Raw genomic sequence first — 24,505 nt, forward strand, 5'->3', positions numbered from 1 at the left:
ATATAATTATGACAGTTACTGTGCATTACAGGCACCTACAGTGCTAGCTATCTAGTAGCCTGTTAGCATCGGACAATGTTTATAATAATCATATTTGCATTTCTAGTTTGTGTATAGCAGACAGCCCGGCCGGAGTAAGACCATTTTCACCAACAATTTCCCCTGACTGTAGGGAATGATGAAACAGGCCTGTGGGTAATAATTACTGGAATTTGGCGTCATTATAAGTTGTTTTGTTTCTTCCCTAACTGGTGTATCTCTTCGGAATGGTCAGCTGCTTAGTGCCCAGCGCGACATAAACAGACAAGGACCTCCATAAGGGAAGTCAATAGAAGGAGGACAAAGGGGTCAGTTGTCTCGGGCCCAGGGAGAGAATGGAGTTTCCCTTGCATTGTATGTATTGGATGGGGGCCCCTTTCAAATGACTTTGGCCTGGGCACAGCCGAGGCTGTCAGTGGCCCTGACCTCTATAACACATAATCAGTTGTAAAATGAGACTTTGCTGAGAGTGAGACAAGACATCATAGCACAGGGACCAATTATATCTGCCATTTTTAATGAGCAATTCTGCACTTGAGCGGAAAGTTATGGTACTCGAAACAGTTGTAATTATAATTGAGATGTGTGGCCTACCAGATCAGACTGGTGATGTTTGGTAATCCATTAGCCCAGTATTTCATAGATAAAAGAAAATACAGTAAATAGCTGAATGGACAACTTCACTATTTTGAACATTAAGCCCCTTTTTTGAGTGGTCTGCAATGTCGTAGAACCACCCTCGCTGTTTTTTTTTTTCATGTTTGCTGCAGTCTCCATTATTTGTATTTTTCAATTGGCTTTACAATGGTCGTCTATGGGCATGTCTAACTATGTTCTTAAAAGCCACCTTAAACATTAGTTTTCGAAAGTCTACCACTTACAAAGTGACACTAGCAGTCACTAGCAGTCCTAACAAATTAGCAGTCCCTCCCTAACAAGTTTGAAGGCAAAATATGACTTCTGTCATTTTGTTATTTGGCATTTTGTGAAAGTGAAATTGAAACTTAATTTACAGAATGCTACATAAAACACGACAGAAGCCATATTTCGCTACAAAAATTGTTTGGAAACACCAGTGAATACTGCTAAACACTTGCACATTCTTGAAAACAAATGTTAAAGGTAATTTTAAGAACAGAGTTGGACATGCCCATAGACGGCCATTCTAAAGCTATGAGATAAAATCCAAATTAGCCAAATAATAGAGACTGCAGCAAACATGAAATAAACGGTGAGGGGGACTCTAAAATGTTGCAGACAACTCAGAAAATGTCCTTAAAGGGGAACTCCACTTTTTTTAACATTAAGGCCATTTTCTCAGTGGTCTGCAATGTTTTAGAGTCCCCCTAACCGTTTATTTCATGTTTGCTGCAGTCTCTGTTATTTGGCTGATTTGGATTTTATCTCAACCAGCTTTAGAATGGCTGTCTATGGGCACCTGCAACTCTGTTCTTAAAATCACCTTAAACATTTGTTTTCGAAAGTCTACAGCTCACAAAGTGGTTAGGGGTGTTCACTGGCAGTCCCTAACCAGTTTCAAGGCGAAGAAAGTGAAAGTGAAAGTGAAACTTAATTTACAAATTGCTACATAAAACGCACATAAAACACCACAGATGCCATATTTCGCTACAAAAACTGTTAAGGAACACCAGTGAATACTGCTGAACACTTGGTGAGTTGTATATTCTTGAAAACAAATGTTAAAGGTGATTTTAAGAACAGAGTTGCAGGTGCCCATAGACGGCCATTCTAAAGTTGAGTGGTTGAGATCAAATCCAAATAAGTCAAATAACAGAGACTGCAGCAAACATGAAATAAACGGTGAGGGGGACTCTAAAACATTGCAGACCACTCAGAAAATGGCCTTAATGTTCTCATTTAATGTTCGAAATAGTGAAGTTGTCCTTTAAGTACAGTTCATTTCTAAAGAACATTTACAGTGCAACAGTAAAAATAGTCTTTGACAGAATGGCATAAGTGAATTGACTCACTTCTGGCTGTACCCTTCTTGGGTCTTTTCACTATCCACCTTGTCGGACTTGAACAGCTGAATCACATGAACTTTAATCTCTTTTGTCCTCATGCCGTAAATAATTGGATTACAAGAGCTGGGTACGAGGAGGTACCCTAAAGTGGACAGAACCTTTAAATCAGGGTGCACCTTGGGCACCCTGTATCCAATGAATGCAATCAAAACACTGGAGTAGGCGACGCTGATCACTGTCAAATGCGTGGTGCAGGTGTGGATGGCTTTTTGACGGGACTCCCCCGACGGATTGGTGAAGATGACTATGAAAACGATGAAGTAGGTCAGAGCAATTAGAGTACAGTCGCTGGTGGTGAGAGCGAATGCGACAGTGCCAGCAATGTAGTTGTGCTGTAAGTTTCCACAGCCCAGTCTAACAACCGAGCCAGTTTCACACAGGCAGTGGTAGATTTTGTTTGTGTGGCAAAAAGTCAGTGGTATGAACAAGCCCACTTTCACCACAATGGTCAGGGTGTTGCGAAAGGCGAGGGCAGCCGTGAATATGATGGAGTTTCTCAGGTTGACAATGCTGTGGTATCTCAAAGGCCAACATATGGCGAAAAATCGATCGACAGCCATCTGGAGGAGAATGCTACTCTGAAAACAACCGACCCAGTGCACCAAAAACATCTGTATGAGGCATTCCTCTTTGCGGACATCGTTTCTGCCTGACGCAAAACTAATCACCATCCTTGGAAGAATAAACATTGGAAAGAAGAAGCTTGTCAGTGTTAGGGATCCTATTAACAAATACATGGGTTCATGCAGCTTTTTCTGCGTTGCGATGACAAAGGTGACAATGCCATTGGCTGCAGTCATGTAAAGCAAAAGGAAGAGGAAAGGAATGGAGAGCAGGCGCCGGTGCTCCCCGAGGCTGGTGAATCCTGTCAGGTAGAAGACCTTGTGGGAGTTGTTGCCTGGTCTGTAGTCCATCTCAGGTGTTAAGATTCGCCCCTACCACCTACCAAAAGAAAGACAAACACACACACAGTAGACAGACACATTGCTGTTACACAGACATGCATAGTACCATATTATTATTATCACATATTAAGATTCAGTGAATTTACCATCACAGCTCACTTTTCCTGTAATGAACAAAAGACATTACACAGACTCTGCTGTGTATACACAATCCAATAGCCATGACACACATGTACCGTACAATAGCAGCTATTCAGTAATCAGCCTATTTGTACAGTACTCAGTATTGCCATAGACAATTAGTACAAAATTAAAACAGTACAGTACAGTACAGTGGACCAAAGGACATACGGTATTAACTGTATTGTAAGTTTGTCTGTTGTGATTTGAAGGTTAGTTAGTGCGGTGACTTGACCGAGTCCAGTGAGTCTCTATCCCAAACACCACAGGAGACCCTAATGGCTCTTGGCCACTGGCAAACTGATGCTCCCAAAAGATAGTGTACATATAAACACACCACACTGCTCTCCCTTGATGGCTGCTTTGGGCTATTGTCCTATCAAATACCATCGCCTATGACGTAGTTTTGTATTGGGGATTTAACATGCCAAAAAAACACAAACATAAATACCAGGTTGTAAAAAAACAAGGCCTACTAAACAAATTGTTATTTTGTTATATTGATTATATCGAGTCACATATGCCAGCCCATCAACATGTAAGGACATGATTCCCAATTTTCAGCTTGGCTAAAAGTATGCAGAATGCATATGTTGGTCCCTCCCTTACCGATGGCATGATTCCTATAACTCTGTGTCCTGCAGATCCACTCCAAATGTCCCTTGGCTTGTTGGTGTGCACTCTGGTCATTGACTACTTTGGTACGACGGAGTCCCGGGTTCGAACCCAGGCGGGGAAACTTAGTCAATCTCATGCTTTTTTCTCACTCATTTTTACCATGCAACCCTCATTATCGTCTTCAGCCATATTTACTTAGGGTTACTGGGTTGATGAAGTCTGCCCTACAAAGGCAAAGTGCAGTACAGTATGCTTTCTGAAAACTGAGCGGCTCGGCGGATATGAAGAGGCAGAGTGTTCCAAAGGGTGGGGGCAGCAACACAGAAGCCTCTGTCACCTATAGAGCATGACACGGGAGTGAATTTTCACTCCTGTCCCATCCCGGTCCCAGAAAAAAAATCCCATCCCGTCCCATCCCGGACTGTAGTAAAAGAAACAAATCCCATCCCGTCCACTCCTGAAAAGAATGACTCCCAATCTTGCCCACTCCCACTCAAAATCAACCCCAATCCTGTTTCGTCAAAAAACCGAGGCTTTTTTTGTTCGTTTTTTAAAGAAAAAATAAGCGCCATTCCCGCCCGCGTTCATTTTTATTCCCGCTCCTGCCCGCTCCCATTCATCTTTATTCCCACTCCTGCGCGCTCCCGTTCATCTTTAAAATTTTGACTCCCATTCCGTGGGAATCTCGCAGGACTCGCGGGACCCACCGGAAATCCTGAAAAATGTCATCCTCTAGTCACCTACCGTATAGCTTGGACCAGGGAATGACAAGCAGGTCCTTACCAGAGGACCTCAGGGACCGTGATTGCGAGTGATGCTTGATGAGATTGGAGAGGTACTGAGGAGCAAGAGCATGACAGGCTTTGTATGTGAAGAGTAGGACTTTGTGGCCCTGCATTGGCCTGGCGGTGAGGCACTGGGTTGCTGTGCCAGTGACCCGGGTTCGATTTGGCCCTCGGTCGGTCGTTGACCGATCCTTCCCGGTCTCTCCCTCCCACTCGTTTCCTGTCACCATCTTCAACTGTCTAATCAATTAAGATAAAAAAGCCCTAAAAACATTTCAAAAAGTAGGATTTTGTAGGTAATGCATGACTTCACAAGAAGCCAGTGTTAGGGCTTTCAGGCTCTCAGGGGTGAGTTTCTCAAAAGAGAAGTTGTTAGCCTGTTAGCAACTTCTGTAGTTGCCAATGGGAAAATGCATTGAAAACAACAAAGTAGCTAATGTAGTAAGCAACTTTGGTTTTGAGAAATTCACCCCAGATGACTTTGTCCCGGGCTCAGCCCAAGCATTGGTGAGGGTAATGTGTTGCCACCGCTTTGTGTGTGTGAAGATCCTGGCAGCCGAGTTTAGACTGAAAATTGTCTTCATTACACCTTCTTTATCTTGCAACGAAGCCTCATGGTCCAAATGTGTCCCGTTTTAGAGATAATGCTTTGTCAAATTTGCAGTAATGATCTATGTAGTATAGGCCCTATAAACTAATACCAAGGCTTTGAAGGCATTTTTCTCAGTTTCAATGTCAGCATAGTTTCTGGCCTATATGTCAGTTGATCAGTCAGTTCATGCACCGATCAGTGACCAGTTTGCTTTTTAATTTGCTTGATTTTTAAAGTAGCCTATTGTATCCATTAACAATGACTTTTTGTTATTGTTTGCTAGTTTTTTTTATTAGCCCTGAAGAAGGTCGCAAGTGACTGAAATGTGTCAGCTTGATGTCCATGAAAGAATAAAGGACTCACTCTAACCTGAACTCTGAGACTCTCTCTCTTGAGCTCTTGTTCTTGTTTTGTTTGAGTTTTTTGTTTCGGAGATGCCGCTATTACAATTATTTTCCTATCTTTATTCCATTTGTCCGTTTTTTTGTGACCCCTTATAGTTTCTTCATGATGTTTGTTACAGTGTGGTGTCTGAACAAATATTCAGCCTTAAAAGAGCTACTGCCCATTGTCAGCACTTGATAAGAAACCAAGCACAATATAAAAAATGGCATTGAAATCCGTAAACAGATGTTTATTTAGACTATAACTCAAGACTTGAAGTCTACTGCATATTTACTTGAAAAGTCAGTTGTAAAATCATATTCTATATCCTTGCAATACTGTATATTGGAATAGTCTATGGTGTGCCATAGGACAGCATAGATAGTTATCAAGGGAAAACAGTGATGTACAGTATAGCCTACTTAAGGGCACGCCTGCATGTGTGGATTGCGCTTTGGGTAAGCCATACCCAATGGTAGCAAGATCTCTCATGGTCTTTGGCTAGACAGATAAAGTTAAACAGATGCAGACAAAGACAAGACCAAGGTAATGTTGAGAGAAAACCGTGTTCTTTTCAGATAATTGTTTTTGATTTTGAGAAGAATTTACAGATTGTTGCTTTATCTGAAATTATTGTATTTGACTTTGTCACACCAATTTTACATGTATTCTTTCTTAAGTATTCACATGATATCGGATCCAGAATTTAACCTACCTTCTTTGTAAAATCACAGGTAACCACAATGTTTTCATTTCCTTAGTGTGTTTGTTAAGTACATGTTATCAGGTCACTGCAATTTAGACTAATCACTGTGTTTTTCCCAACTGTAATGTTAGTCAAAATAGTTGACAACTGCACTTGTTTGAATATTTAAGTTGATACAACCCAACTCTTTTGCTTTGGACTAATGATGTCTGCATAGACACCTGTGATAGCAGGCTACATCACATATTACTAACACCTGTTTCATCGTACGATGTGTCCACCCGTATTCTCCCCAGAAAGGATGGAGTCCCGGCCAGGCAACATCAGCACCACCTCCCACGAGGTCTTCTACCTGACAGGCTTCTCGAGCCTCGGGGAGCATCGGCGCCTCCTCTCTATTCCTTTTTTCTTCCTGTTACTTTACGTGACGTCTGCGAATGCCATTGTCACATTTGTCATTGCAACACAGAAAAAGCTGTACGAACCCATGTATGTGTTAATCGGATGTATGACACTGCTGAACTTCTTTTGTCCTTTATTCGTTTTACCAAGGATGGTGGTTAGTTTTGCCACCGGTAGAAACGAAGTCACTAAGGGGGAGTGTCTCATGCAACTGTTTCTAACACACTTCAGCGGCACTTTCCAGGGTAGTGTTCTGGTTCAGATGGGCGTCGACAGATTTTTTGCCATTTGTTGGCCTTTGCGCTACCACAGCATTGTCAACCTGCGAAACTCCATTTTGTTCTCTGTGGCACTTGCCGTGCGCAACACTTTGACTGCTGGTGTGGCAGCAGGTTTGCTAATCCCACACACATATTGCCACACGAATGCCATCTATCACTGCCTATGTGAACACACGTCGGTGGTCAGATTGGTGTGCGGAAACATTGCGCGCAATGTAGTGGCTGGTGTCATGTTATTCACTTTGACCAGCACCGACTGTGCGGTTGTTTTGGCCATCTATGCCACCATTTTCATAGTCATATTCCATAGCCATACGGGGGAGGCACGCCAGAAAGCCATCCACACCTGCGGCACGCATTTAGTGGTGATCACTGTTGGCTACTTCTGTGTTGTGTGTGCCTTTGTTGGGTACAGAGTCAGCAATATCGCACCTGATATAAGGATTCTTTTGACCATATCGTATCTGATCATCCCGTGTGCTTTTAATCCAGTGATATATGGGATCAGGACAAAAGAGATTAAAGTGCAAGTGGCTAAATTGTTGAGGTTAAGTAGGCCTAAAGTGGATTCTGAGAAAAGCTGATGTCCAGCACAAAAGCCTTTGTGGCCTTTATGGCCGTCAGACTGTTCAAACAGATCATTCCTATGCCTACTTGATGAAATGAATTGCTTGTATGATGTATTTGAAAACAACGTTTTGGTCATTCTGTCTTTAAGATGTTTTTTGTTTTGTTTTGTTTTGTTTTCTGGACCTGTCCATGGTCCTGATTTACGAGTGCTGTCACCTGTCACCTATTTAAGTCTGTATTTTCTTTACTCCCAGATGTACAATACATTATATTCTATAACAATGCAATATATTTTAATATGATGTGCCATAGGACTAGCTATCAAGGGAAAACAGTGATACAGGGCGCGACTGTGGATTGCGCTTCAGGGCGCAACTGTGGATTAAGCTTACGTTGTACTCAACAGAGACTTCTTATAAAAGATCCTTGCCAATAACGTTAAACAGATGCAGACAAAAGTGAGAAGAAGGTAATGCTAACATAAAACAGTCATTTAATGATTTTTTTTTGTATGAACAGATTGTTGCTTTACTCTGACATATTTGTATTTGACTTTGTTACAGCATTGTAGGCCTACATGTAATCTTTGTTATACATTTGTTATACATTTGCACTTCTTGAGGTGCAAGTTGATACAACTCAACTCTTTTGATTAAGATGACAAGGACTAATGTGGTCTTCATAGACACCTGTAATGCATTACATGTTACTAACACCTGTCTCCCACACTAACAGTAGGCTACGAGGTGTCCAGGCACTGAGGCGCATTCTCCCCAGAAAGGATGGAGTACCGGCCAGGCAACATCAGCACCACCTCCCACGAGGTCTTCTACCTGACAGGCTTCTCGAGCCTCGGGGAGCATCGGCGCCTCCTCTCTATTCCTTTTTTCTTCCTGTTGCTTTACCTCACGTCTGCGAATGCCATTGTCACTTTTGTCATCGCAACACAGAAAAAGTTATACGAACCCATGTATGTGTTAATTGGATCTCTAACACCGCTGAGTTTATTTTGTCCTTTATTCATTGTACCAAGGATGGTGATTAGTTTTGCCCTCGGTAGAAACGAAGTCACTAAAGGGGGATGCATCATGCAGCTGTTTCTAATCCACCTCGGTGGCAGTTTCCAGAGTAGTATTCTGCTTCTGATGGCCGTAGACAGACTTGTTGCCATTTGTTGGCCTTTGCGCTAGCACAATATTGTCAACCTGCGAAACTCCATTTTGTTCTCTTTGGCACTTGCCGTGCGCAACGCTTTGACTGCTGGTGTGGCCGCATGTTTGCTAATCCCACACACATATTGCCACACAAACACCATCTATCACTGCCTATGTGAACACACGTCGGTGGTTAGATTGGTGTGCGGAAACATTGCGCGAAACGTAGTGGCTAGTGTCATGATTTTCTCCTTAACTAGCACCGACTGTGTTGTTGTTTTAGCCACCTACGCAATCATTTTCATAGTCATATTCCATAGCCATACGGGGGAGGCACGCCAGAAAGCCATCCACACCTGCGGCACGCATTTAGTGGTGATCACCGTTGGCTACCTCTGTGTTGTGTGTGCCTTTGTTGGGTACAGAGTCAGCAACATCGCACCTGATATAAGGATTCTTTTGACCATATCGTATCTGATCATCCCGTGTGCTTTTAATCCAGTGATATATGGGATCAGGACAAAAGAGATTAAAGTGCATGTGGCTAAATTGTTGAGGTTAAGTAAAGTGGATTCTGAGAAAAGCTAATTTAGTGGCAAGTGGCTGTCACATTTTATAAACAAATGTTACACAGTAGGCCTATGTGATTTTGTGTATCAGCATCTTGAGTTTTTCTCATGTATGGCTTGAGTTTGCTAAAGGAGGATTGCGGCCAATGTCAACATTCAGTTGTCCTCACACTACCCTTGTCTCGTCAGCACTTGAAAATGCAGCCTTTTCTGGACCTTTCCGATATCCTGTCCAGTTAATGGACACAAGTTGTCTTTAGAAGATAATGTTTAAATCGTCTAAAGAGATCAAATGTAAACAAGCCCATGGACCACATCACCTGCCCACGATCCTGGAAAGGACTGATCAAAAATGTACACATCATGTTATTGTTAGAGTATCATTCATTTTTAATACATCATTATGTTGCATTCATCATTTATGTTGACTTTAGCCAGGACTTAAATTGATCTTTTATGTTTCCTAAACATGGTAATGATGGCTGTGGGCAGGGGCGTCAGCTGAACTATTGCTATACAGGGGCACACTAGGGCACCAAGAGATAGGCTAATGCGAGTGTGCAAAGTGCACAAGCAAAACATTTTCTTTGCAGTTAGCCTCAGTGGTGTAGTCTACATAGACCGCGGGTATACAGAGTATACTCACTTCAAAATTTCAGGGATTTCAGTATACTCACTTAAAATTGATTGATCCATTGTTTTGAATAACACAAATATATACAATATACCCACCATGAAAAAGTAGATTACACCACTGGTTAGCCTATTTATTTTAAAAAGCTTGTGAATTAATTATATTATTGCAAGTAGTGTATATGCTTTTAACACATTTGTTAGATTAGGACAAAAGAGAGGAACGTTGTCATGATTCTGATGTTGTTGTACTGTATGTATGGTCTTAGTAATTATATTGCTTGGAATGACCATGTGAACTAGCTACTTTATATACATATTTTTGTAACATACATGTCTTTGACAAATAAAACAAGTGATGTCCTGATACCCACCTGTTGCATCATCTCTGTGGTCTGCTGTGTGTGCACGTGTCTAATTGCACCAGTTGATGATGATAGCTGCCCATGGCGGCTCCGGCCACGTCCCTCTGCACTAATTAAAAGGAAGTTAATTGGTCCCGTCGCTGTGGTGGCCTCATGCCTCAGTAGTAACTCTCTGATCCTGCTCACTCACTCCCAGGAATATGACCTAACATGTTTGCCTTGGACATAAGCCCTCCTAGGCCCTGCCGTGGCCAACCGCTAGGGCACTTGTCTGCCATGCGGCTGACCTGGATTCGATTCCCGACCCGGGTTATTTGCTGACCCCTCCCCATCTCTCTTCCTATTCGCTTCCTGTCCACCTCTCATACCATCCTGTCATCAATAAAGTCTTTAAACAAAAAAATATCTTTAAACTTTCCATGCTGCCCTACAAAGCAAAAAAGTCTGCAATAGGCCTAGTTGTTAAAACGATTTAATGTCATTTCAATGGCACACTGTACTTCAAAACATTAAGTAAATTATGTAATTTTATTAGTCCTTTTACTCAGGCCGGAGCACTGCATAGTTACCGCGTTTTTGCTTAGTAGGGCAGCACTCTTTGTGCTGGACCTTGGTGTCTTATTTAGTGTGCAAACCTGCTACCACTTTGAACTAGAGCAGCACGAAAATCCTCAAGTTAAGCTACCACATCAGACATACCACATGTATCACATCGGAATAAACTAATTCTTGAACAAAAGAAGCCTTTAACCTCCTTATGCAGCAACCTTAACCCCTAACCCTTAATGGTATGGTAAAAGCCCAATTGTTTATCCAATCAAAGTGTTATAAACACATCTAATCTTACATATGGAGTTCATACTGTACAAATTGAAGTCTGAGATGACCAGAGAGGTGAAGGGGTGATATACTGTATCCTTCAGAAAACAAAAGCATTTCAACAAAAGACAAACCAAAACTAAATGGACAATTACTGCTACTGTAAGAGTTCAGTTAAATTGAAAACAAAGTGTAGGCCTATGGTATTATCTGACGTGTGGAATCTAGTAGGTCATCTTTCCATTAAAACATCCAATTTCTGAAGAGATAAAAGAATGTCTCATAATATACAAGGCAGATGCAGATTAAAAATAAAAACATGTCATCAATCAACAAGTTCTTGGAAAATTGGTGGATTCTTACTATCAAGGTGTGTGAGGAATGAATTCTCTTGAATATCTTCATTGAATATCAGTCTCTGTACTTTACTGTGACATTGTGAGACACTTTCACCCCTATCATACTCTGTACACTGCCTACTTCTAGATACTATACTATATCATAGATGCATCTGTCAACACTGGTCATGTTAAGACTGTCTACCTTAACTGACAGAGTATGTTTTCTGCACATGGTCTATCCCAACTCACAGAATGTCTTTTTGCACAATTACCTTTTTACATTTTTTACATATTACTTTTTCACATTCTTTATCTTTACTATTTTTATTTTTATTTTCCCCTCCCTGACTATTCCTGTGTTATTTCTGTCTTGAAATGTTCATGTGGGCATTTGTTTATTTGTGTATTTATGTAAGCTACTGGATAGGCTACCTGAATTTCCCCCTCGGGATTAATAAAGTTACTCTACTCTACCCTACTCTACTCTACTCTACTCTACTCTACTCTACTCTACTCTACTCTACTCTACTCTACTCTACTCTACTCTACTCTACTCTACTCAACTGTGAGATGTGTGATGCTGATGCTGATGCTGATGTTGACTGCCTTTTTGGCCTCCTGTAGTGTCAGTTACGGTTGTGAACAATGATCGATTCGGCCATGCATCGCAATTCGGGGCAGGACAATTCAATAATAGATTCAGTAAATGCCATAATCGACGCAGCATATTTTTCAAGTTTCAATTACTTTCGTGGGCATTTTCGGAGCAAAGGAACTTAAATTCCTTAAATTAAATGAAAGCATGGTCAAAGCATTGAAAACTGTAGGACTGACACGCACAACAGCCAATAGAATTTTGTTCAGTAGGCCTACCTGACTGTTTGTATTGCCTCATGACTGATGAAAAAATTCCCTTGCTTTCAGTAGAAACGTAATGCATTGCAATGTCTTGTAGAATCGGACTGAATAGAATTAAATTGTTACTCCCCAAATCGTAATCGAATCCTAATAACTAGTGTCAGTATCTCCCCAGTGGAGGGTTAAATAGTGTAAAGGTTTATCTTACGGCCTGACACTACACTCTCAAAGGTCTGGAGCTTTATCCTTTACTGTATGTCATGTCATGTAGGCCTACTGTATGTCATGTACTGTCATCATTACGGCCTTGAACTGCAAATGAGGCAGATGTATTTAAGTAGGCCTATACCTTGCATGCTTCAAACTTTTTGCCATCCATCAGGTATGTGAAAGCAGGCTCAAGTAGGGCAGAGTAGTAGAGTTGTGGAGTAATAACGATTACAATCAAAAAGCAGCATAAATTGATGGGATAAGAATAGGTTACATGCTGTTTATTTTTAAAACCTCCATTGATTGTGCCACCCACAAGGTACAGTATTTATTTTATTTTATGTTATAAATAGGATCTTATGATTGCTCAGGTTTTCTTGTAAGGCTTATTACTACCACCTTGTGGTGAAAACAGTCTGTGCTCTGGCTATGGCAATTTAAAGTCAGTATATTTTGCTCCTTCAGGTCACCCTATAGTGAATTTACACACCTACCTCATCTAAATCTCAAAATACAAACACACACATCTTTGCCACAATCAATCAATAAAAAATCCAATTGTATGTTTCAGTGATCTCACTCAGGGAAGAACTTGCAGCTACAAGGAAAAAATGCATCTATACTGGGAAATAGATTACAGTAGGCCTCTGTTATTACATAATGCTATGAAGCAGAAAACTCAAAGAGTAACATACTGTACTACATGTGCTCATCCTTCACATTCAACAATCAGGCACAATGATTTGGCCTTTTGTGCTTTATTTGAGACAGGATAGTGACAGAGGGTCAGGACATGAGTGGTGAGAGAGAGAGATGGGGAAGGACTGGCAAATGACCTTGGTCGGTATTGAACACAGGTCACCGACATACAAAGCTAGTGTCATACCTTCAGGCCACAGTAGGCTCATTCAAGCACAGTGATGAATGCATTAAACAGTCTGGCACTTCACCTTGAGCAGAACACCTGTCCTTATTATGGATGAGTGATGGGGCAGATGAGGTAGAAATAGGTGAACATACCTGTGTGTCAACAACACCCTAAACCAGTGCTTCCCAAACTTTCTCTGCAGGGACACCTTTTTGGATCTTTTGCGGAACCCCCCCCCTCCCCCCCCCGCATAATATTCCAAATGCAAAACCCTTTTTATCCACTAATGTTGCTAGATGTTGCCAGCATAGATATTGAGTATAATATGGCCCAAATCTCACTTGTTAGTCTACATCTCAGTAAAGTCAGTGAAAAGCATGAACATATTTCTTGCGCCAAAAGGGGGTCCTTGCACAGGAAGTTTGGGAACCAAAGGTTTAGGGTATTGTTCATTGCACCTATTTCCGTAGTCCAGTACATTTCCATTCCCACAGGATTAACATCATAAATCCAGCCAGGGAGAATCGAAAATTGTATTTAAGAAAAGGCCGCGACCGGCCGACACACATCATTGTCTTGGAGGCTTTCTTTCTGCTTCCAAAGCCATATGACCAAAGCTTTAGACCATGCACCATGACAGATTCGGCTTCCCAGGTAATGTATAAGAAAATGTGGTAGGCCTACAATGCTGTTTGTTCCTTCTGGCAAATGTGAAAAATGTGTTTTGTATTTTATGTATATTCTTGTGCGTGCTTGATGTGTTGGTTGTGTTTTATTGTCAGTAATGTAGCATTCTGATGAACCTTGTTCCCTAGTACAGTGTTTCTCAACAGGGGTGCCGGGGCACCCTGGGGTGCCGCGGGCCCCCTTCAGGGGTGCCGCGGAAACGTGGCTTATAACTAAAATTATGTAATATAATACATATTTGTCTAAACTGATAAGTTAATGCTAGTCAGTAAAATCTTTCATCTGCCATTTACGCAAAATAAAGTAAATATGGGTTATTCCAGCTAGCTGCAACTTCGAACATAGGTCGTGTGACGTTTCCAAATGTGTTACTTTTCTAAGCTTGTGTGGTATCGGATGCAATGCCATGTTACGGCTTGTTGGTTTGGGGTGCCTTGAAATTTTTCATGAATTAAAAGGGTGCCTCGCCTTAAAAAAGGTTGAGAAACACTGCCCTAGTACATGACTATTCAATTGAGTGAATTACGTAGACAATCAATGTTGATATACTCGTACCCATGATCATGATTTAGAGTTGGAATTATGGTATAATGACAACTGCTGCAGCAGCTACTCTACGCCAGTGTTTCCCAACCTTTCTTGTCTCGCGTACCCCCTAAGCCTTTTTATTGTACCTCAAGTACCCCTAGCCCATATCTATTCCTTTATCCCAATATGACTATGCTCCATTCTCCACGTCCACGTACCCCCTGAGGTGTGCTCACGTACCCCTAGTGGTACATGTACCCCTGGTTGGGAAACACTGCTCTACACAAATGTTATTGTGTGCAATAACACAGATCCCTTTATCATTGCAAGCAGGTGAGGCTATGTAGCGTATGACATGGACAACGGACCAGGAAACAGACCAGGAAACAACACAGGCGACGTGTTCTACCTGACCGGCTTCAGCAACCTGGGGGTGCACCGGCGTCTGCTCTCCATCCCTTTCTTCTTTCTCTTGGTGTACATGATGGGGGCCAATGCTGTCGTCACTTATGTCATTGCCAAACAGAGAACTCTGTACAAACCCATGTATGTGCTCATTGGCTCGCTCACACTTCTGAATTTCTTTTTCCCCTTACTGTTTATCCCAAGGATGGTGGTTAGTTTTGCCTCTGGCCTCAATGGCATCACTGCTGTGGAGTGCCTCTTGCAAATATTTATCATCCACCTGTGTGGTAGTTTCCAGACCAGCATTTTGCTTCAGATGGCTGTGGATAGGTTCTTCGCCATTTGCTGGCCTTTGCGATACCACGACATAGTCAACCTGCGGAACTCTGTGCTGTTCACTGCTGCTCTTGCCCTGCGAAACACTGCCACGATGATCGCCATGGTGTGCTTGTTTGTCCCGCTCACCTTTTGCCAGTCTAACGTCATCTACCACTGTGCGTGCGTGGCGACTCTGGCGTGCGGCACCTCGGTGCGGAGTTACCTGGCGGGCATTATGGCTTTCACCATCACCACCAGCGACTGCCTCATCATCGCGGCCACTTACGTGGTCATTTTCATCGTCATATTTTGGAGTTCGTCGGGCGAGTCCCGCCAGAAGGCCATTCACACCTGCAGCACGCACCTGCTGGTGATTGGGGTCTCGTACCTTAGTGTGGTGTGTGCCTTCATTGGGTACAGAGTGAGTGCCATCCCGCAGGATATCAGGGTGGCACTGACTCTCTCGTATCTCTTCATCCCGAGTTGTTTCAGCCCAGTCATTTATGGCATCAGGACCAATGAGATTAAGGTTCATGTGCTCAAAATGTTTAAGGTCAATGCAGCAGTGGATATTAAGAACACCTAAAATGGATGAAATCACTCAACTTTAGGCAAAATTGGCAATGATCACGAGTATTCAATGGCTGTATTCTGTTCAAACAATTCAAAAGACAGGGTTTGCTTGCAAGTGTATGGAAACCCTTTACCCATTTCATGGATGTTTTCATTGTGTGAATTGTACTAGATGGTCTTGCATATACAGTAACTTAGCTTACTCACCTGTAGATTTGTGTGAAAAGTGTTGTGCGCTTTCAAATACCTAAATGTACACCAGTGTTGAACTAGATTCATGTGTGCCATTCAACAAGAAATGAATGTTTTCTTGTTTCCTCTATGTATATTGTCTGTATTTTGTATATTTTGTAGCACATTGGTCAGCTGTTGTTTAAGTGCTTCATAAATAAATATTATAACTTGACGTGTATATTGTCCTTTGAATCACCTGTATCATAAACACGTCCTTATTTCATTTCCGTCAGGATCAGGATCGGTATAGACGTAGGTCCAATCTACTACATAGCAATTGTGTAAAAAAGTGCAACAATTGATAACCACAATAAAACAATACATCACCACTACTGTCTAACACATTAGCAATTTATTTCATTAGCATTCACATATAACAAATAAAATAAATCCTTTTAAAAACATGAACCACATAATACTGTTTTGACCACATGCAGTACAAACAACCTGGCACTAATACAGTTGCATCATCTGTGCGACGGTCTGCTGTGTGTACACGTGTGTAATTGCAACAGTTGATGATGATAGCTGCCCATGGCGGCTCCGGCCACGTCCCTCTGCGCTAATTAAAAGGAAGTTAATTGGTCCCGTCGCTGTGGTGGCCTCACTGCCTGCATTAGAAACTCTTTGATCCTGCTCAATCATTCCCAGGAGGATGACCTAACCTGTTAACCGCGGCCTCTGTGATAAAGAGATGGCTACTGTTTGATGGGGCCTACTGAGCCCCTGATTAACAAAAGGGGGTCTAATAAGGTGAAAGAAGGCACGGACATGAATGGGAAATGAAAGGAAATCGTTTCATTTGCAGCCAAGTCATGCGTGCGTGGCAGGAGCTTGGGCCTTCTTCGTTATTTTCTCACAGTCACCTGTCAGTCTGTGTGTACAGTATGTGCATTGACTGAGGACAGGAAGGACTCACACACAGACTCAAACTGTTTTTTTTTTCAGAGCATGTTTCAACTAAAAGGACCCTTACCCAGAAGGGTGCATTAAAAAAGAAAGAAAAAGTGCAGTTCAACCATTTCAGTCTTCCTGGCCTGGACTTTCCTCAGTGCCAGTATATGCATTTGAAAATACATTTGCATTGACAAATGCATTTGAACTTTTCATCTTTTTTCCTTTGCCTCATTCAAAATCATTGCAATTGTTGATTTTTCGGATATAAGACTAGTTTGGAGTAGGAGTTGTACACTCATTTGCTGAAAAGCAGTGAAACTTCTAGCTGTAGATATTGGTAGCTGTACAAAGAAGTTAAGTACTCTAAGTGACCACATTAGCCCAGGGTAATTCCTTTTTTTTTGTGGTCTTTTTCGACGTTACTTGACAGGACAGTGTGAGAGGTGGACAGGAAGTGAATTGGGAGAGAGACGGGGAGGGGTCGGAAAAGATCCTGGACCGGGAATCGAACTCGGGTCAGCCGCATTGCAGACAAGTGCCCTACCGGTTGACCAAGGCAGGACCCAGCTCAGGGTAATTCTAATGCTATTCTGCAATGTTAAAAATGGCACAGAATCAAGATAGAGACCGCTCCGGGGCTTACCAACAGGGACACAGAGGGTGGCCAAGTGGCAGTAGCCCCAGAGGACAGAGACAAGGACGAAAACAAACAAACACGACAAACACGAGTTCGGTCAATTAGCCAATAAGCGAGATAACGAGTAAGGGTCAATTAGCCAACAAGTGAGTTTAACGAGTAAGGGTCAATTAGCCAACAAGTGAGTTTAACGAGTAAGGGTCAATTAGCCAACAAGTTGGACAACAACACTAACCCAAAGGGGAGATGACTATGATGCATTGGAGACATAGTTAGCGCACAAACAAAGCAAGAGTGGAAACATAACAGCTAAAACAAAACAAGAATGTTGCAAATAAGCTGGGGGAATAGGGTGGCTACATCCATCTGTGGGCCACACATAGGAGAAAGTGCTTCAGCAAGTAACATCGGCAAATAAACAAGATAATCATCAGAGACCTGACCAGAGGCCTACTACACAGGGGTTTGAGAACAGCATGGCGCCCTCAGCTCCTTAGACGAATGTATTTGTTTGGGTGCAATAGCTGCATCATGTGTCAAGCTGTAATGCACTCAACGTCTGTATTTGACACTCGACAGTGGACTAATCCATTAGAGCATGTCTACAACCAAACATGTTTTGGCACTATAGGAATAGTTAGGTTACACCAAAAGTGTAAAAAGAATGCACAACGCAGGGATGTCCACAGGCTCCAGGCTGTTCCTTTGAGAACACACATCCACAAGATATTAGCTGTGTGTTTAGACCAAATATGGCAAACGTTAAAATAACTTTAGAACTGCCTGACTGCTCAGACCAAATGAGTCAAAACCGTTGAAAGAAGCGATACTGTGGAGTACCATTAATCAAGAAGAAGCTTGTTTTGGATGAATATTGGGGTACGAAGTATGTCAAGTGAATTCAAGTCAAGTTTTTATTGTCAAAAATCTATGTAAAAGGGTTAGCACAGAAGTTGGGGATTGTGTTTGACACACACGTGCACACGCACGCGCACACGTACACGCACACACACACACACACACACACACATACTGTGCAGTAAAAACTAACATACATGAATTTACATACTGTCTCTGACACATTCACTCACAGCAGAGACACACACACCAATGGTCATAAATGCAGGTACCCTAGACAAACTCATTTTCAAACTCATAATGGTCCACTGTGGAACTAATACTTAATTAGCATGGCATGCTAACTGCGCTGGGGCCAAATTTGTTCACTCCACAGTTACATAAACAAAATGAGAAAAATTAAAATGAACTAATGATGTGAGGATGAGATACTGTATGAGCAAGAGTGGAAGGGGATGAAGCAGCAAATTACCCACACACTTTCTTTTAATGTTGTGTCAGTGTTCCCCTGAGAAGAGGTTGAGAGAGCTTCAAACAAATATTTTACTCTTTAAAAGAAAGTCAGAAACTGGCATGACTTCTCATTAGAACTTTCATCTTACATAATCGTGAAATCAACTCAAAGCATAAGGGTGAAGTTATATTAAGTAATATTCACCACGGAGAATTCTGGCTCATCATATTTATGTATTTGTGCCTTTTTGGGCCTTTTATGCCTCTGTTACTTCATTGGATTGCAGAGAGAAGACGGGAAGCGGTCAGGAGAGAGCAGGGGCGTAGCAGCAAATGTTGGGCCCTATGTACAATCAGCTCCAATGGACCCCCCCAACGATGTCTTCATAACTCGGACTGTGTGTGAGCCCCCTATGTACATGGGGCCCTGGTGACTCAGGTGCTGTTTCCACGTAGCTGGATATTTTTATATGTGGATATTTTTTTCTCCTGGTTGCATGGGTTTGGCCTTCTGCTTCCTCGTAGCAGATATTTAAAAATCCAGGTATAAAAAGCAAGAGAAAAAAATATCCTGTTTAGGGGGCTGAAATGCATTTGTTACAATGGAGAATTCATTTTTATCCACATGTTGCGTTTACACCTCAACAGGAGAAAGAAATACCCTGCTAAAAAATATCCTGCTACGTGGAAACCACTGTCACAGGAATGACATCCCTGGGAGAGAGAGAGAGAGAGAGAGAGAGAGAGAGAGAGAGAGAGAGAGAGAGAGAGAGAGATGGGGAAAGTCCTTGACATCAGGTCAGATTGAACCCTGGTCCCTGGCAACAGTGCAATGCCTTAGCCGTTTGACTTTGAACCAAAGCCAAGGAACAGCTCCATTATATTACTTAGGAGGACATGTGTAGTACCAGCCTTTTCAGAAATGAACAGTACAATGACAAATAATTACCCTGATACCATTAGTATTTATTGAGTCTCTTATCTACAGTAAACAATGTCCCGCTAAGGCCTGCTGTAGTCTCCTTTTGTACCACAACATTTGCAAATCTGTGGAACATTCCTTGACAGCTTCCTTAGTGACTCTGTGTTGGATTTATCAAATTAGAAATGAGTACATATGTCCCCCAAAACAATATTTTTTCCTCGGTTTTAACACTTAATATGTTGTCTTTTCACTATTCTCCATCTAATGAATAGATTGAATGTTTTGAAAATGATAGCATTTTGAATTCATTCACTGTTTACCAAACGTCCCAACTTCACCGGAGTTGGGGTTTGTAGATAGATGAAGGATGTATATGTGTTGTGCCAGACTGATGTGTGCTGTGCCAGTAAACGTTTCATTGTTTCCTTTGAGTCAGAGCCGATAACTCTAGCGATGGTCACTCAGTCAAAGGCTGTGGTAGGTGGTCGACTAGATAGAACAGAAGGACATGTACATAACTGTATGTGTCCTCCTTACCAGAGGTTACCAAAGTAAACGTAGAAGTATGTTCATGGTGTGGAACTTCAATTTGATCGCGCCATTACCTTACCGCAGACTCTTACCATTGCTCATTACACTTTGTGGCCATTCAGAATGCGGGGGCAGTATAGCACTGCTTTTGCAGAGCAGCGTCTGCCACAGTGCTTGTGCTTCAGTGCTTGTTCATTTAGGCCCTATCCCTCCCCCAGTTTTAGTAGTAGGGTGCATTCAGGTAAATTGGGCCATCAGGTAAATTGGGCCGGATAAGTTGGGTGTCTCATTTCTTTTAGCTCTACAGACCAACCACCAACATCACTACTCTATCTGTTTAACCCTATCGCGCCGGATGCATCATATATGTCTCATCAAATTCAAAGCCCTCTCCACGCTGACACAAAAAAAAATCGATCTGAAAAACATCCTGCGTGTCATTTCCAAACGTCCTGCAGTACGCGGAAACCGCCACAAGAGAGCAGCGGTCGACAACAAGTTGACCACAGCTCGGCGAAAAACAGGAAAATGGGGTAGAAGCGGTTTCCCTGACCAACGCTGAGATTTCGTCAAATTGCATAAGGTTTGTGTACAAATTTCCGAAATATAACTCTACATCCTTTAATTTGAACACTTGCTTTGTGCAATTAAGCAAGGAAGAGTTTATATTTTTACACCGTGTTGCAGAGAGATCGTGCTAAAACTGATGAGACATATAAGCACCATCCGGCGGTGGCAGGAAGTCAGCCATCAATGCATTTGCTCCATAGGGAAACTTACAAAGCACACCACGACGATCGTTTAACAAAACACACAAGTTGTTTTACTTCAAGACAAAGATATTGCCTTAAGAAACAGGTTTTACTTGCAATTTTGAAAATGTAATGCAAAATGTTGAAATTATGATCTCGTAAAAAATGCATTGAAGTGAATGGAGAAATGGTCCAATTGTAGTAATGGACCCATATATTCAAATTACACTTCAAAAATGAATAATGATCTATATTACACTCATAAATAGGTTGTTGAGCATTCGATCAGCTATGTTTTTACATAGATTTTAAAAAATTACCCAACCAGGCTGTGGGAAATGTAAAATATGGTCCTGCTAAAACAAGGATAGGCTTAAAAAAATGGCAGGATCTCACTAAATATTTAAAGATAATCCTCAAATTAAATTGTCTGACAACTTTTTTAAATTAAAAAAAAGTTGTAAATGCATTGAAAGTCATTTTTCAATGGTCATGAAATTGGAATTTTCATTCATTAAAAGCCTGATGCATCATATATGATGCATTAAATATCTCAGCGACCTTAACAAAATTTTGAATTTTTTTTTTACATTTCTTATAAGGGACCAATATTGAAGCAAATTCCAAAAAATTAGAATTTTCTCTCATTGCTTTCATGGTTCAGGTTTCACAGGGTTAAAGTCACTTGAATAGCATAACACTTTTTTGATGGGGAGGGGGAACCCTCATATGGAGAGTGACAGAAGAAAGTACATTTTCAGTCTTGCCAAAATAAGAAATTGTCTAGATAAAATAAGGATGATACTGTTTTCAGATGTGATAAAAACAGGAAAACCGATATGTTTTTAAGTTTGAATATGTGCCTTTAATCTGGAAAAACATTAGCCTGGGCGAAAAGCCGACTGTTGACTCCGTCAATCAGTCTGTCAAAAGCCAAGAGTAGTCCGTCTCCGTGGATGGTGGGAGATGGTCTGATCTTACGCTGCCATTTACATTCATTGGAGTTCCGAATTAAAATTAAAATCCATATTATGCTTTATTAGCATGACTGTTACGATATAGCATTGCAAAAGCATACAATTAACAAAACAAAAGTGTGAATATAGTTACCTTAACCAATCAGTAACGGACCTCGCAGGCGAGTTCTGCGTCACCACTCTCAACTGTTTGCTGATTGGCTAAACACTGAGAGAACCGAGCTCAAGGCTTTTGCCAGACGTTATGCGGAGGCAAAATCTTTGGGTGGAGTACATTGGATGGCGTCGCCAGGCTAGAAAAACATAGCTGTGGACACATTATGATGTTTAAATACCTAAAAATGTCAGAAAACCCATAGGCCCATCTTGGCTGAACATGTTGAGGTCAAGTCAGGAATGGATATCCTCAGGATACGGAGTTTGTATGCCTACAATTTGAATGTCTGTATGTCTACAACACATTATATTACCTTACGTAGCGGTTACACCAGTTATTCCATTGTACCTAATGAGGTGGCTAGACGTTGTTGTTACTGAAAAAACAACTATGAAAACCCCCAAAATTGATCCAACCAGCACTGAATCAGGTAGGCCTACATCACTCTATATTAACTGTAGGCCAGTTACTTGGTGAAGTTATTTTACTTATGTTGGAAAGAAACTATGACAGGTTTTGTTTTTCACTTCTACTTTTACCTCCACTTCAGCTCCTTGGCTATCTTTCAAACCACCCACTTGATCCACATCACACTTGGAATCAAGCACACCACTAGAAATGTTAGGCCATAGGCATGAACGGCCATCCGGGTACTTTACTTTACTTAATGTGCGTTACGCCCCTTTATGGGTGAAAACAAACCGAAAGTCTCATCAACTTACATGCTACATCGGCTTGCCTAAATGAACACAGTCCATGCTTCAGCCAAGGCTTTTTGGCTATATTATTTGAACAGCCGGCAACACAACACGTTTTCGGCATGTTGCGCATGAACAACCATAGTCTACAGGTCCGAATCTTTAGTTTATTAAACCCCAACATCACCAATTGACAGGATGAGCTGTTTTCCCCCACAAATGGGCGTAACGCACATAAACGTCACGCCATTCATGAGTATATGGAAAAAGAGTACATCTGGAACCCACCCCCAACCTCTGAATCCAATGAATCAATCAATCAGTAAATCTCATCATCATAATGTTGTTTCACCTACAGTATCAATCAATCATACAATAGCTAATGAATGAGATAAAGAATATAACAAGCATGGCTCCAAATTAACTTTTCTCGTCACCGAACAAAATGGCTTGTAGATGTAAATCTTACCAGCCAAACACACACTCACTAATTAAATGGGTCCAAGTGGCTAGTAAGTTGATTTATCTACCAAACTGAATTTTCACCAGCATTTGGCCATTGGCTGGTGTTAATTTAGACCCCTGATAACAAGTAAACAAAGTTAAAACTCATTTTTATATAGATGTACTGTACAGTGTTTAGCTTTGTTAGTCAGTGTCTGTCTGTAGTCCTCCCTGTTCACCTGTGGATGTTCAGTGTGCCTTGTTCCATGTTTTTGTGGAAAAAGCCCCAATAAAAAGTACATTACAAAAAAAATCAACACAGTTAGTTGTGATTGTGTAAGGATCCAAACAAATGCAACCATTGGCCAGCAGGGCCTAAGAGAGTGGAAAATAGACCGTGTGGAGAATCTGTCTGCTGCCAGACTTTTTTCCACCAAAATACTGCTGAGTCAGACCTGTAATTGGCCCCATAGAAAGCTCTGTAGGGCTAGTGGTCATTGATGTGCTGTGTTTGTAAACAGACTTGGTTAAATTAGCTCCCGTTGGCTTATTTAATGCATGAATAATACCATAAGATCGACAACATGATTAATTAGATCTTTTTTATCTGTTTTTGTCCGCATTTAGCCTACTTAATTTGTATGGAGTGGTCATTGTAGCCCCTTAATGCACGCCGTACCTCCTGACGCACGTTGTAATAGACATTGAAAGTTAACTACTATAGCACATACATTATATATATATACATTACGACTTGGTAATTTCCATTCTGATAACAGATAATTTATAATGCCGTGTCTTAAGGGGTTAAGGGTCATGCGCAGCATAATTGGTGACGAGTATGTCCCTGTCCCTGAGGTCAACTGAGGTGGTCAACGAGATGCACAGTGAGGCAGGGGACGTACGATAGGGCAGCCATTACTAGTCCATAGGGAACAACACAAACTATGTATAAGTAGACGTCTGGAAAGACAGCGTATCCCTCACTGGCCTATGGTCACAGGACAAATGACCACAGAGAGCTGTGAGGTCAAAGACACAACAGAGACAAGAGCCTTTGAGGTGTGTGAGATATGCTTTGCTTTGCTCTACTGTATTGGTTTAATT

The 24,505-nt window shown here is 41.6% G+C and overlaps 4 protein-coding genes across 4 annotated transcripts; 3 read left to right on the plus strand and 1 right to left on the minus strand.

The window, feature by feature from the left end:
- Positions 1–2,026: 2,026 nt before the first annotated feature.
- On the minus strand, positions 2,027–2,998 carry LOC134453909 (olfactory receptor 52Z1P-like). Its single transcript, XM_063204658.1, has one exon. The coding sequence runs from the start codon at positions 2,996–2,998 to the stop codon at positions 2,027–2,029; it is 972 nt and encodes a 323-aa protein (XP_063060728.1).
- Positions 2,999–6,525: 3,527 nt separating this feature from the next.
- LOC134453912 (olfactory receptor 52E8-like) lies at positions 6,526–7,521 on the plus strand. Its single transcript, XM_063204659.1, has one exon. It carries the CDS (start codon positions 6,526–6,528, stop codon positions 7,519–7,521), a length of 996 nt encoding a protein of 331 aa, XP_063060729.1.
- Positions 7,522–8,595: 1,074 nt separating this feature from the next.
- LOC134453913 (olfactory receptor 52A5-like) lies at positions 8,596–10,341 on the plus strand. The gene is made up of 3 exons (XM_063204660.1): positions 8,596–8,692; positions 8,945–9,201; positions 10,291–10,341. The coding sequence occupies exons 1-3, from the start codon at positions 8,596–8,598 to the stop codon at positions 10,339–10,341; spliced, it is 405 nt and encodes a 134-aa protein (XP_063060730.1).
- Positions 10,342–14,894: 4,553 nt separating this feature from the next.
- LOC134453914 (olfactory receptor 52E4-like) lies at positions 14,895–15,848 on the plus strand. The gene has a single exon (XM_063204661.1). The coding sequence runs from the start codon at positions 14,895–14,897 to the stop codon at positions 15,846–15,848; it is 954 nt and encodes a 317-aa protein (XP_063060731.1).
- Positions 15,849–24,505: the final 8,657 nt, after the last annotated feature.

Source organism: Engraulis encrasicolus, chromosome 8, assembly GCF_034702125.1.
Source record: "Engraulis encrasicolus isolate BLACKSEA-1 chromosome 8, IST_EnEncr_1.0, whole genome shotgun sequence".
Taxonomy (NCBI): domain Eukaryota; kingdom Metazoa; phylum Chordata; class Actinopteri; order Clupeiformes; family Engraulidae; genus Engraulis; species Engraulis encrasicolus.

Coding starts and splice junctions, on each gene's coding strand:
- LOC134453909 (XM_063204658.1), bottom strand. CDS start 2,998: ATGGACTACAGACCAGGCAACAACTCCCACAAGGTCTTCTACCTGACA.
- LOC134453912 (XM_063204659.1), top strand. CDS start 6,526: ATGTGTCCACCCGTATTCTCCCCAGAAAGGATGGAGTCCCGGCCAGGC.
- LOC134453913 (XM_063204660.1), top strand. CDS start 8,596: ATGCAGCTGTTTCTAATCCACCTCGGTGGCAGTTTCCAGAGTAGTATT. Junction 8,693..8,944: donor TGCCATTTGTTGGCCTTTGC/GCTAGCACAATA, acceptor TTGTTGTTTTAG/CCACCTACGCAATCATTTTC. Junction 9,202..10,290: donor CAAAAGAGATTAAAGTGCAT/GTGGCTAAATTG, acceptor TAATTGCACCAG/TTGATGATGATAGCTGCCCA.
- LOC134453914 (XM_063204661.1), top strand. CDS start 14,895: ATGGACAACGGACCAGGAAACAGACCAGGAAACAACACAGGCGACGTG.